The sequence below is a fragment of the Vicia villosa genome, unplaced genomic scaffold, assembly GCF_029867415.1.
Source record: "Vicia villosa cultivar HV-30 ecotype Madison, WI unplaced genomic scaffold, Vvil1.0 ctg.000316F_1_1_1, whole genome shotgun sequence".
NCBI classification, from domain to species: domain Eukaryota; kingdom Viridiplantae; phylum Streptophyta; class Magnoliopsida; order Fabales; family Fabaceae; genus Vicia; species Vicia villosa.
The window spans coordinates 95,888-109,168 of NW_026705137.1; the positions used below are offsets into that span (position 1 = coordinate 95,888).

A 13,281-nucleotide genomic window follows, 5' to 3' on the forward strand; every position below is an offset into this window, starting at 1 on the left:
AAAGTACGACCTGTTTAATGTTCAATACCATTTTTAATAGTTCTACATGTAAACATAATACATTATGTATGGTCAAAAAGTACATGTGTGTATGATATCCATTAAACCTTTATTATTATTACATATTTATTCTTTATATATATATGGTGAAATTAGTAATAATGCAATTAGAGTTTTTATCAAGGGTTACTATCATGATGACAGGTGGTTAGGGTTGTTGTTCTGGACTGGGCCGAGCAGGCCCAACCCTTGTTATCAGCCGAGCAGGCCCAATTCCCTTGGGCCCAATTGTTGGGCAACCGATAAAGGCTGCCCTTCGCGAAGATTCTGGCCGAGCAGGCCCAAATCCTTGGGCTCACTCATTGGACAACCGTCAAGAGTTATCCACGCAAGAAGACCACGCGTCACGTCTCAGCGAAGGATTCGGTCAACCATCTCCGAACCCTACGCTATGTGCATCCAGAACGTGAGTCTCCTGCTGACTCAGCCCTAGCACGGGACGTTCTGGCAGTTCCCTAGCACGTGGGCCTCCAATTGGATCTGGCCCAATTAGGGAACCTTGGCCCAGCGCTGGGGGCTATAAATACCCTCTTTCACTAGAGGGTCAGGTATTCTATTCTTCACTCTAAACCTCATTCTCTGATAGCTACTGGCTTAAGCATCGGAGAACCTTGCAGGTACCCCCCCCCCCCATCTTGCTCTTCAAGCCAGATATTGCGCCTTGACGATTCTCCTGATCAGGTACGATCAGTGGCGCCGTCTGTGGGAACCTTGCTCCCCCCTCTTTTAACAAAGATCAAAGCATAACCTTTCACCATCGTCATGGCCAACAACAACATACCCAGTCCTGATCCCTTCGTCCTGGAACAACTGATTGAAGATTCCAGCCGCGAAATGACGAATCGCCGTCGGCAGGAACGTGCTCTTGCCGGACAGAGAAGACCGAGGCATGAGACCTCGCAGCCCCAGAGGCAACAGATTCAGCACATTCAACATGTGCACGGCCTTCAACAAGTCCAGAATGTCGAACAAACCCATCCTGAAGGACAAGTTCAGAACGGGGAAGACGGGCAGACCCGGCCCCAGACTGAACCAGAGCAGCTCCAAGTGGTGAATGAAACTGATACCCGAGACGGGCAACCCGCTTCCTCGTTCACTCACACCTCTAGCAGACGAAGAAGCCGTAGCCCAGACGAGGAGGAACAGATCAACATTCCCGAGGGCGCTGATCCAACCGCAATCCTCCTACTCAAGGAGCTGCAGAAAACCAACCGCCTCATCCGCCTACAGAGCGACCGCATCCACGACCTGGAAAGGAAGCGACGATATCGCTCCCCCCAACGGAGACGCCATCGGTCACGTTCCTATTCCTCTTCGCGGTCTCCTCCGAGGAGAAATCGCAAGCGCATTCCATCTAGGTCTCGCTCCCCCTCGAGAAGAAACCGGCGCCAACGGTCTTATTCCCGCTCTCCACCTCGAAAGACTCAGAAGAATCAGAAACCTGAAACCACTGAAGCCAAGAGTCTCTCACCCGAGCAGGAGCACCGAGGCCCCTCCAAAGCCGCGAAGAAAGTCCGCGAGCACTCTCCAAAAGACAACCGCAAAATCTCGGGCAAGACACGCACTAAATCCCAGCGGGGCAGACATTCAAACTCCCCCGAGCCTAGCGACAAAGAAGATTTCCGCAGTCCCTTGTCCGAGCAAATCCGGCGTGTTCGTCTCCCCCGGGGAATGGAAAAACCACCAGCCTTGGACCACTATGACAGGACCACCGACCCCGATGACCACATAAGGAGCATCAAAGCTGTCATGGACTACCACGTGGTACGAGGATCCATTAAATGCCGCATCTTTCCGACCACGCTAAGGAAAGGCGCGATGAACTGGTACAGGAATCTGCCCCCTAACTCCATCCACTCCTGGACTGAACTGAAGGATCTTTTCCTAAGCCACTTCACCGCGTCTCGTCGGCAACCGAAATCAGAGGCAAATCTTGAGGCGGTAATCCAAGGTACCAACGAATCTTTGAGAGACTACCTCGACAGGTTCAACAAAGAAGCTGTCCAAGTGCAGACCGAGGACTACATGAAGAGGTACCTACTCGAACGAGGGCTCCTCCCCGGAAGCGACTTCAAAAAGGCCATCAAGATTGAGGAAGTCCACTCCATGAACGCCCTCCTTCGCAAGGCTCAGGCCTTCATCGCATATGAGGAAGCAGAGGCTGCTGCCACGAGAGCTTCGCGGGGCAGCGACGCCGCTCGCAGTTCAAACTATGAGCCCTCAACTTCGAGGCGCGGGCACGAGAAAAGGAAAGACGACAGGTCTCTCGACATCAAAGAACACCGGGGACCATCTGGTCGCTTCAATGACTACACCCCTCTGAACACCTCGCGAGAGAGGATCCTGGCCGAATGCCAGAACACCGACTTCAAGAAATCAAACATCAGGCCTCCAAAGTCGAACCCCGCAAGGCCGGGAACCGACAAATCAAAGTATTGCAAACACCATAGAAGTCACGGCCATCTGACCGAAGAATGCATCCATCTCAAAGATGCAATTGAAACACTGATCAAGGAGGGCCGCCTTTCAAAATACACACAGAAAGGGGAACCTTCCCGAAGGGACGACCACAGAAACTCTGACGAGGGGAATTCACCGGACAACAGACCCTTGCAAGTAGCCCTGTCCGTCACCCGACCTGAAGACTTCATACCATCGGTCGGGGTGTCTGCCACACTCAGCAAATGGGAAGAATTTCCATTCGCCATGGTCGTCTCCAACGGCGGAGATCCGGGCTCCCTCACCATCAGTTCAGCGAAGAGAAAGTTCGATGAGTTGCTCAGCGCCAACACAGACCTCGGCCCTACACTGCGAAAGTTTCGAGGAAAGTCTGAACCAATCACCTTCTACCTGGAAGAACTGCCCGGCGGTGCTCCAAACGCCACGATTCCTCTGCTCGTCCGAGCCAGAATGGCGAACTTCGATGTCCGACGAGTCTTAGTCGATGAAGGCAGCTCGGTCGATATCATGTACTCTCATCTCTTCCGGACACTCCAGCTGGACGACTCGCACCTTACTCCCTATGTGGGTTCAGACCTTCAAGGTTTCAACGGAGCTACCACTAAACCATGGGGTTACGTCGAGCTGATTGTCACCTTCGGAGAAGGGGAGGCCTCTAGGCAGGTCAAAACCAGATTCTTGGTGATCGACTGCAAAACCCTGTACAACTGCATCATCGGACGCCCCACTCTGGCCGAGCTGACCGCCGTACCATCCACTGTCCACCTGAAGATGAAGTTCTACACGAGAACAGGACGAGTGGCCACCATCAACGCCGATATTGAAGCAGCCAGAAGAATCTTCGATGCCTCCGTCAAAGGATTAGAACTGATCGCTCCACCGACCAACTCCAACAAAAAGCCAAGGGCCGAAGACAAGCATCCTCGAGAAGACCAGCATCAGACAACCAACGTCAGTTCAGTCGACCTGGATGCCCGGTTTGCAGAGGAAGAACTAAAGACTGTGGAAGAGACGCGGTCGAAGTCACCTCACCCCTTCCGACCAGTTCCGGACGGAGATTTCGAGCTGGTCCCCTTGGGCGAAAACCCTGACAAAGCAGTGAAAATCGGTAAAGGGATCCCAGACCTTCCGAGGAAGCAGCTCATAGCCTGCCTCCGAGCCAATGCTGATCTATTCGCCTGGAGCGCCGCGGAAATGCCCGGACTCGACCCCGAGGTCGCCTGCCACCACCTCTCCATCGATCCAGCCGCAAAGGCCGTAGTTCAACGTAGGCGTCGGCAGTCTCCCGAGAAAGCGGAGGCTGCCGAGAAAGCTGTAAAAGACCTCCTAGAGGCAAATTTTATTTCCGAGGCCAAGTATTCAACTTGGCTCTCAAACGTTGTACTTGTTAAGAAATCTAATGGAAAATGGAGAATGTGTGTTGATTATACTGATGTTAACCGGGCATGTCCAAAAGACGCCTATCCTTTACCAAACATTGATAGACTGGTCGACAACTCGGCCGGCTATAAACTATTGTCTTTTATGGATGCTTATTCAGGTTACAACCAGATCCCCATGGCGAGGAGCGACAAGCAGTACACGGCGTTTATGACCGAGTCGGGCAACTATTACTACAACGTAATGCCCTTCGGCCTCAAAAACGCGGGATCCACGTATCAACGGATGATGAACAAAGTGTTTCGAGGGGAGATCGGCGACACCCTCGAGGTATACATGGACGATATGATCGTCAAGTCTCGAGGGGACACCGACCACACCTCCCATCTCGAGCGCGTATTCGAGCGGGCCAGATCCTGCAAGATGCGCTTCAACCTAGAGAAATGCACTTTCGGCGTCCGAGCAGGAAAATTCCTCGGCTTCTATCTGACCGAACGGGGAATAGAAGCCAACCCGGATAAATGCCGAGCATTCTCTGAGCTCCCTACTCCTAACAATAAAAAATCCATCCAAGTATTAAACGGGATGCTCACTGCGCTATCACGTTTCGTCGCGAAATCAGCCCAGCACGCCCTCCCTTTCTTTAAACTGCTACGCAAAGAAGCAGCCTTTGAGTGGTCCGAAGAGTGCGAGCAAGCACTGGCACACCTCAAGCAAGTGCTTTCCTCGCCGCCCGTCCTTTCTCGACCCGACGACAACGAGCCTCTGTACCTTTACCTGGCCGTCTCAAACGAGGCAGTCAGCGCGGCTTTGATCCGAGAAACCGTAGACGGGCAAAAACCTGTGTATTTTACCAGCAAAGCCCTACAGGGACCCGAGGTACGATACCAACAGATCGAGAAAGTCGCCATGGCCCTAGTAATGGCGGCCAGGAGGCTGCGATACTACTTCCTCGCCCACACAATCTTCGTTCGGACGGATCAACCCATCAAACAACTCCTCAGCCGACCAGACATGGCCGGCAGAATGTTAAGATGGTCCCTCGAGCTTTCGGAATTCGACGTACAGTATGAAAGCAGGAAAGCATTAAAAGCTCAGGCGCTAGCGGACTTCGTAGCCGAGATGACCTCTATCGCCGACTCGCCTGACACAACTAAAGACAAGTGGACCATCTACGTAGATGGCGCGTCGAGCAGCTCGGGCAGCGGGGCAGGCATTATCTTGGAAAACAACGAAGGTCTTATCATAGAGGTATCTTTAGTCCTCTCCTTCAACACGTCGAACAACCAGGCCGAGTATGAAGCCCTCCTCGCGGGACTGAGACTCGCCGAAGACATAGGGGCGCGAGAGGTCAAGATCTACACTGATTCCCAACTCGTCGCATCTCATATCAGCGGCGAATACCAGGCCAAAAACGACGTACTCGCCGAATATCTCGCGCTCGTCAGAGATAAGATGAAAAAATTCGCCAAAGCAGAAGTCGAGCATATCCCCCGAGAACACAACTCGCGCGCCGACATACTGTCCAAACTTGCGAGCTCGAGAAAGAAAGGGGGAAACAAATCGGTTATCCAAGAAATTCTGCCCAGGCCAAGTGTAGGCGAAAACGCGCGAGTTCTACAGATATTCGCCATCGGGGACGACCAATGCTGGATGACCCCAGTGTACAACTTCCTCACAAAAGACGAGCTCCCCGCCGACGCGAGAGAAGCCTCAACAATTAAGAGACGAGCGTGCTCATACACTATCCTCGAAAACAAGCTATACCGACGAGGTTTCTCCATCCCCCTCCTTAAATGCATCGATGCCTCGCAAGCACTAGAGGTACTCCAGGAGCTCCATGATGGAATCAACGGCCAGCACCTCGGTGGGCGGTCACTAGCTAGGAAAGCCCTCAGAGCCGGCTATTACTGGCCGACCATGCAGCAGGACGCCAAAGAGTATGTCAAGAAATGCGACAAATGCCAGCGTCACGCCGACATGCACCTGGCTCCACCAAACGAGCTCAAATCTCTCTCCTCACCTTGGCCTTTCTCTACGTGGGGAATGGATCTCCTCGGACCTTTCCCGGTCGGATCCTACCAAAACAAATACCTGGTGGTCGCTGTAGATTACTTCACAAAATGGATAGAAGCTGAAGCGCTCGCTAAAATCACATCCCAAAACGTACTCCGATTTTACAAGAGGAAAATTCACAGACAGAAAATTCCAGGAATTCGTGGTCAAACTCGGGACAAAGCAACACTTCACTTCGGTCGAGCACCCCCAAACCAACGGACAGGCTGAAGCCGCCAACCGGGTCATTCTCCGTGGATTGAAGAGAAGGCTGGGCGAAGCGAAAAAAGCTTGGGTCGAAGAGCTACACAGCGTCCTCTGGGCATACAGGACGACCCCACATTCAACCACGGGCGAAACACCATTCAGGCTAACCTATGGAACCGAAGCCGTGATCCCCGTGGAGATCCGAGAACCGTCTCGTCGGACTGAGTCACCTCTCGAGGAAGAACTCAACGACGAAGCTATGAGAGAAGAGCTCGACATGGTCGAGGAGATCCGAACAGGATCCTCCCTGCGAGAAGCGAAATTGAAACAACAAATAGCGTTAAGACATGACACCAAAGTTATCAAGCGCTCCTTCGAAGTCGGAGACTTAGTGCTCCGTAGGAACATGAAAGATTCACGCGAAGGCAAACTAGCCCCGAACTGGGAAGGCCCGTACCGAGTTTACGACAGAACCGAAAACGGTGCGTATTACCTCGAGAACCTACTCGGTGAAAAACTCGCTCGACCTTGGAACGCTGAAAAACTCAGACGCTACTACAGTTAGAAACAACCTAACGCTACTCGGCCGCTCGTAACGAACACGAGGAAAGCTGGGCAAGGACTCGCGCCATGGTACAAGCGCGTATGCTCCACGACAGCTTCAGTCGGATAACCCCACCAGGAGGCAAAGCCGACTACGCGGCGGGCCTTACACACAGACCCTCCGCGGAAGTACCTGCACGGCAGAACCCCAGCTCGCGATGGGATCGTTCACGCCGCAAGCACCTGGCCCCGACCGCGGCCTCGAGCTCGCTTATAGCGCACACCTACCCTGCGCACCCGGACCGTTCCCCACACGCCCGGGCCATAAACCTCGGTCGAGCACAAACATAATTCGAGCATAAACATCAAAACATCCAACGATAAAAATCAGATAAACACAAATAAATGTTGAAGCATAAAATACTGAATGGTATTAAAATCCGACCAACCCGGCCAGGAAATCCAAATATTACAAACATTATCCGGGCATTGCCCCTTTAAAAACATTGGCACGCAGGCCACAAAACATTGGCACGCAGGCCACAAAACTGGCACACAGGCCACAACCAAAGTTAAACAGGTCAAACATCACCATCCTCGTCCTCGGCACCGTTGTCCTCACCCGTGGACTCTTGCTCGTCTTCCCAGTCCTCGAACTCCGGGTTTGCGTCAATTCGCCCGTCCACGACCTTATGATAGGGACCAATGCCCTTCGTCACCAGGCGCGGATTGAGGACTTTCAGCTGATCCACTGCAGCTTTGAAACCGACCCCCAAGGTAGCAACACAGTCAACCTCCAACTCCCTCACCTTGCCCAAAAGCTGAGAACGCGTCACCAAGGCTTTCTCGTCTTCATCCTCCTCGGCAGCAGGGAGATGAGCCCTCTCCAACTCAGCAATTGGCTCGCGGAGCCTTTTTCCCTCGGCCTCCAACTCCGCGACCTTATTCTGCTCTTTGACGAGGTCCTCCACTATGCCGCTCTGGACCTCATATTTGTCCTTGTACTGTTTGAACTCGTGCTCTAACTGATCATATTTAGTCTGGAGAGCATCGTAGTCCTTCTGAGGACAGACATTTTGAGCATTGAGAGCCAAGGCCAAGGCGGCCACCCTCATCATCCCTTCGAGGTCCTCGGACAGGTCCTTGTCTCGAGCCACCCGGTCCCGCCTGACAATGTGCCTCACCTCCTCGCGCTCGAGGAGCACATTCTTCTTTGAGAAGATTCCCCTGTGCAGAGTACAAGAGGGCAGCACTATATCTTCATCGGAGGGGTTGTCAATGATAAGAGGACGAAGCTCCGCGGTCCCTTCATTCTTTTGCTTCTTTCCGGCTGGAGAACCACGCGAGGTCGTCCCGACTGACGAAGGAGAGCCACTGTCAGGGGCACCCGCGGCAGCCGCCTTGACCTCCTCGACCCGCGATCGTTTCCCAGACGCTTTAGCGGCCCCCTTGTTCTTGGCCCGCATCTTCGTAACTTTGTCGTGCAAGTCGGCCATTTTTCCTGCAAAATAAAGAGTTAGAACCAAAAAGGTGTTGTTTGAACAAATAATAGTTATCTCACCTAACAAAATCATAGCGTCCCCGTAACTTCCGCATTCGAGGACAGCTTTGGTGTTGATGTGCCGAGGCTCCAGCATAGGGCCTCCATCTTCCTCGAATAGGGGATCCCCGTTGGGATATGTACATATTGCCGGTCTAAACCCGTCCACAAAAGAAGCGAGCCGCTGATACCCCCCTGTATCGCGCTCATTGAGATCCTCGTCCCGGAAAATGTAATAGTCGGTCCCACGCTCGAAATGGTCAGGTTGCCACTCTAACGGGAACCGAGCAGCTGGGCCCACTCTCCTCACCCCATCCTCAATATACTCACGCTCCTCGAACAAATGATTCTCGGCATCAGGAGTGAGCGGCTTAATTATAAAATACCGACTCTTAAAATGCTTGACAGAGTCCTGGTAAATGGCGAACAGCTTCTTCGGCTGCTTAAACGACACCCAACTCCACTTGCCGTCCGGATCACGCAACCTCTGCAAATGAAAAACTCTGAAGAAAAGGGGCAGAGTCGCTTCGATCTCCAAGTACCCGCATACGATCTCAAAGGCCCTTAAGAACGCTAAAGCGTTGGGATGAAGCTGAGACGGGCAGAGGCGCAACCAACTGAAGACACTCCGTTGCAAATAAGTGAAGGGGAGACGGAGACCAGCCTCCTTAAAGACGAACTCATACATTGCGAAACGGGGGCCGGGAAATTGCGAGCAGATCCTCTGGTGAGATTTGGGCACAAAGGCGCCCCAAGAAGGCTCCTCGTCTTGATCAAGGTCCTCGATGACGTTAAAGGCTTCCTTGGGACGACTCGTGAAGCGCGATGCAATCATCCTCGGAGCAACGGCCACCCATTCTTCAAGCGCCCTAGGGGAGGTCTCGACGACGGGAGCGTTCTCTTGCGAGCCAACAGCTTCGTCCCCATCTGAAATGTCGAAGACGACATCATCCTTGTTCTCATCGGCCATTTACCTGAAAAGCAGAGGAAACCGTGAATTCGACTGGTCAAATCCACCCTTCCACCGCAAGTCAAGTGAAAGGGCGAGGAAAAGGGACGAGGAAAATTCCCCCAATCGTCGAATGGCCGACGAGCTAAAGCGCCCAACATAGTCGTCGCACGCGGCGGAGGTCGGCGAACTCGTCCCTCACCGAGACATGCAACCTCCGCTGCTCGTTGCCTTCATACTACTCCCTAGTAATCCTAAAAGCTGGACGTCTCATTCAAACGTTCTAGCTCCGTTCACTCAAAACTCACTCGGCAAACGCATAGGAGAAACGATCATCTTCTAAGTTTCCTCGACTAATTCATAAACCTTGCTCGTCACACTCATCAATCGCGCCCTCCGCACTCAAAACTAATACATAAAACTTAAATAAAAATATGAAGGAGACGAGGAACTTACTTGAAGAAAGCGAAGAAGATATGAACGAGACGAGGAGGAGAGCAGTGAGCGAATCTTGAAGGCTTGGAAAATGTTAAGTGTTAAATGAGTGACCTCCTCACTCCTTATATAGGGAAAGAAGGCTGCCACGCGTCCCAAAGACGGCTCCCTCCACGAAAGGCTGCCACGCGTCCCAAGGGTCTTGGGAACTCCAAAAGACGCCGTTTAATTCCATCCCTAAAAACGGCGCAGTAATGATTACAGCCTGTACAGCTGACACCTGTCAATCACGCTGACAAGTGACGACCAAAGACAACGGCCGACCAAAGTCCTCGAATAGCCCAGGATTCAGAATCGTTACCTGTGCTCGGCTAAACCTCCTCGTTAAAGTCACCACCCTCATAAGGCTAATGACTTGGGGGGCTCCTGTTCTGGACTGGGTCGAGCAGGCCCAACCCTTGTTATCAGCCGAGCAGGCCCAATTCCCTTGGGCCCAATTGCTGGGCAACCGATAAAGGCTGCCCTTCGCGAAGATTCTGGCCGAGCAGGCCCAAATCCTTGGGCCCTCTCATTGGACAACCGTCAAGAGTTATCCACGCAAGAAGACCACGCGTCACGTCTCAGCGAAGGATTCGGTCAACCATCTCCGAACCCTACGCTATGTGCATCCAGAACGTGAGTCTCCTGCTGACTCAGCCCTAGCACGGGACGTTCTGGCAGTTCCCTAGCACGTGGGCCTCCAATTGGATCTGGCCCAATTAGGGAACCTTGGCCCAGCGCTGGGGGCTATAAATACCCTCTTTCACTAGAGGGTCAGGTATTCTATTCTTCACTCTAAACCTCATTCTCTGATAGCTACTGACTTAAGCATCGGAGAACCTTGCAGGTACCCCCCCCATCTTGCTCTTCAAGCCAGATATTGCGCCTTGACGATTCTCCTGATCAGGTACGATCAGTTGTTATCCTAACAACCTTAAATTTATATATAATTAGATTAGATTATATTAGATTAGATTAGATTAGATTAGGAGTCCGTTTGTTTTAGTTTTTTTTTAAATGATTTTTATAGTGTTATATAATTTTGTGGAAAAAAATTTATAAAAAAACTTTTTATAAAACTTCAAATAAAAATTTTGTTTGAATAGTTATTCTTAAAATATGATTTTAGATATTTCATTTATTTATGGGGAAAAAATTTGAATATCAAAATTTTGAAAAATTATTTAATTTTGAAGCTATTTCAAATAGATTTTTATAAAAATCATTTTTGAAATTCAACTTTTTGAAAAAAATTGTAGTTTTAACTAAGTTTTGGTCTTCAATAAGATATGTTTATGTTATAGGATGTCAAAATTAATATTTTATTTTAGAAAAAACCAATATAAAATTGTAATATTTTAAAGATACATAGTAGTTTTTTTTTCTCAAAAATTTAAATTTATTTGAAGAGAGTGGGTGGACAAAAGCATACTACTAGTATTGGTTTTATCAGATTGGGTTGGATAAGAAAAATCTCACAGTGAAAACCAAAAACAAGAGCAATGGCGGGTTCTGCAATTTCGCTCGGAAACACTTCCGTCTTGGCTTCTATGCGCACAGTTTCACCAACCAACTCTCACAAACCTTCATCCTTCTCACCCCGTAAGTAACTAACATCTTCTCAATTTCAATTTCAATTTCATTTTGCTTTCTTATGTTGTGCTGAATCTGTGTTATCAACAATACTCGTTGCAATTTCGTGGTTTCAGAATTAGGGTTCCTGAATTCTCAATTTGCTGGTCTAAGAATCTCCTCTCAGACTTCACTGAAAGTGACTACACCTATCGTTGCTTCCCCTTTTCGACCCATTGTTGCTAGTAAGTTATTTCTCTATTTCAATTTCACTTCTGTCAGTTTTTCCTTTGTATTACAATGCTCCTTTTAGAGTAGGACTATTGAAAACACTAATTACTACTCTAATTGATTCAAAAATAAATAAAATTACCTCTTTGATTCTGCACATTTCATGGAATGTGTGCCAAACGAAACACTGACGCAAAGACACCGATAATACTAGGAAAAAGAAAAAGAAAAAGGAAAGCGAATGTATTAACAAAATGCGTCCGCATCTCACACAGACACCCACACGTATCACATTGAACACACATTTAATTAGAAATGTTGTTGGCTAGTTGCTAATACTAGTTTGTTTATACAAACGGACTATATACAAAGAGGGAGTTTTCTTTAAGTGTAATAGCCATAACAATATAGCTCAGTTTCATAACAATAGTCCGCAAATCTTAGCTTAGCTGAAAAAAATCGATATTGCTAGGTTGGATGTCAAACTCCAGGTTTCAAATCTTGACTCTCACGGCTGTGTGTAAGTTTCTAGTGATTATGATCACTTTGTCTACCGATAAAAAAAAATTCATTCCAATAGGGTTATCTCATCAATAGGCCATTTCTTCTTCTTAAACTATGGGGAGGGATGACTATCGGTCAGAGTGACCAACTATGTTGTGCATTTTTTTTGTTGTAAAATTTGTATTGGTGGGTTAATTTATATTTTTAGTTTTTTTTCCGTGTGGACAGAAGATCGCAGAAATATTTACTCCAACTTCATCTTTAGAATGACACATACTCTTCCTACTTATGTTGGCTTACTATGTTAGTTTACTTTTTGTATATAGAAGAACATGCTTAACATAGTATGGCACAGTCGACCGATAACTGAGTTCCTTTAGCATGTGGTTAACTTGTTAAGACATCCTATTGCCAACCATGGTTACTATTGTCAAACAATTTAACTAGGTTGTTAGGGATTACATACTTAGTTTGTTTTCACGTTTGGAATGCGTTATACATGCCTATACAATGAAGCTGCATTTTGTAGCTTCTACTTTTTCACGTTGGAAATGCCTCGTAACGCGAGGAATGCATGTTTAATGAGTTTCCAAACATACACTTACTAGCCGTAGTACTTTGGTTTAATTTTTTCAGAGAGAGTGTGTCCTTTCACCGGAAAAAAAGCAAACAAGGCCAACAAAGTATCTTTCTCCAACCATAAGACAATAAAATTGCAACATGTAAATCTCCAGTACAAGAGAGTTTGGTGGGAAGCTGGAAAGCGCTTTGTAAAGCTTCGTTTATCGACTAAGGCATTGAAGACCATAGATAAGAATGGACTTGAAGCAGTTGCGAAAAAGGCTGGAATTGATCTCAGGAAGAAATAAGAGCCTAATTCGCCTTGTAATTGAGTGAAATGATTAATCCATGTTGATGAACTTTTCTGGTAGAATTTGTTTATTTATGTATTATTTTTAGGGACTATGGTTGACTTTCTATATGGTAAAAAAGATTATGAGTTGATAAAATTACTTGCCATACATCTTGAATGGAAATGTCTTTGATAATCCCCTTCATATTGAAGAGTTTGAGTCATATGAAATTAGTATGTTTGTATATTGATTACTTCATTAAATACAATCTGTAAGTGCAAGAAGCGTTAAATTTTGTTTAGCAGATTTCATACTACACAACAAACTCAGGTGAAAGCAGTTTATGTAAGGAAATGTAGCAAAATCAAATATTTGACATATTTTAAGGGGTGTAATTGTTTTGTCCTCGTGTTTTGGATTTTGTCCAAATCTGTGAGATCACTGTTGTTGTG

At 48.5% G+C, this 13,281-nt stretch overlaps 2 protein-coding genes across 2 annotated transcripts; both read left to right on the plus strand.

Annotated features, from left to right (window-relative positions):
• Nucleotides 1–822: 822 nt before the first annotated feature.
• On the plus strand, nucleotides 823–2,383 carry LOC131626635 (uncharacterized). The gene is made up of 3 exons (XM_058897470.1): nucleotides 823–1,824; nucleotides 1,936–2,093; nucleotides 2,188–2,383. Exons 1-3 carry the CDS (start codon nucleotides 823–825, stop codon nucleotides 2,381–2,383), a joined length of 1,356 nt encoding a protein of 451 aa, XP_058753453.1.
• An 8,712-nt stretch (nucleotides 2,384–11,095) lies between these two features.
• LOC131626626 (uncharacterized) lies at nucleotides 11,096–13,040 on the plus strand. The gene is made up of 3 exons (XM_058897461.1): nucleotides 11,096–11,270; nucleotides 11,378–11,485; nucleotides 12,612–13,040. Exons 1-3 carry the CDS (start codon nucleotides 11,171–11,173, stop codon nucleotides 12,842–12,844), a joined length of 441 nt encoding a protein of 146 aa, XP_058753444.1. The 5' UTR covers nucleotides 11,096–11,170; the 3' UTR covers nucleotides 12,845–13,040.
• The last annotated feature ends 241 nt before the right edge of the window (nucleotides 13,041–13,281 follow it).

What these genes read in the sequence shown, in the direction of transcription:
- LOC131626635 (XM_058897470.1), top strand. Translation starts at nt 823, where the DNA reads ATGGCCAACAACAACATACCCAGTCCTGATCCCTTCGTCCTGGAACAA. An exon ending in CTGTCATGGACTACCACGTG is followed by an intron (nt 1,825 to 1,935) that starts GTACGAGGATCC and finishes ACTGAACTGAAG; the next exon opens with GATCTTTTCCTAAGCCACTT. An exon ending in ACCGAGGACTACATGAAGAG is followed by an intron (nt 2,094 to 2,187) that starts GTACCTACTCGA and finishes CTCCTTCGCAAG; the next exon opens with GCTCAGGCCTTCATCGCATA.
- LOC131626626 (XM_058897461.1), top strand. Translation starts at nt 11,171, where the DNA reads ATGGCGGGTTCTGCAATTTCGCTCGGAAACACTTCCGTCTTGGCTTCT. An exon ending in ACCTTCATCCTTCTCACCCC is followed by an intron (nt 11,271 to 11,377) that starts GTAAGTAACTAA and finishes TCGTGGTTTCAG; the next exon opens with AATTAGGGTTCCTGAATTCT. An exon ending in TTTTCGACCCATTGTTGCTA is followed by an intron (nt 11,486 to 12,611) that starts GTAAGTTATTTC and finishes TAATTTTTTCAG; the next exon opens with AGAGAGTGTGTCCTTTCACC.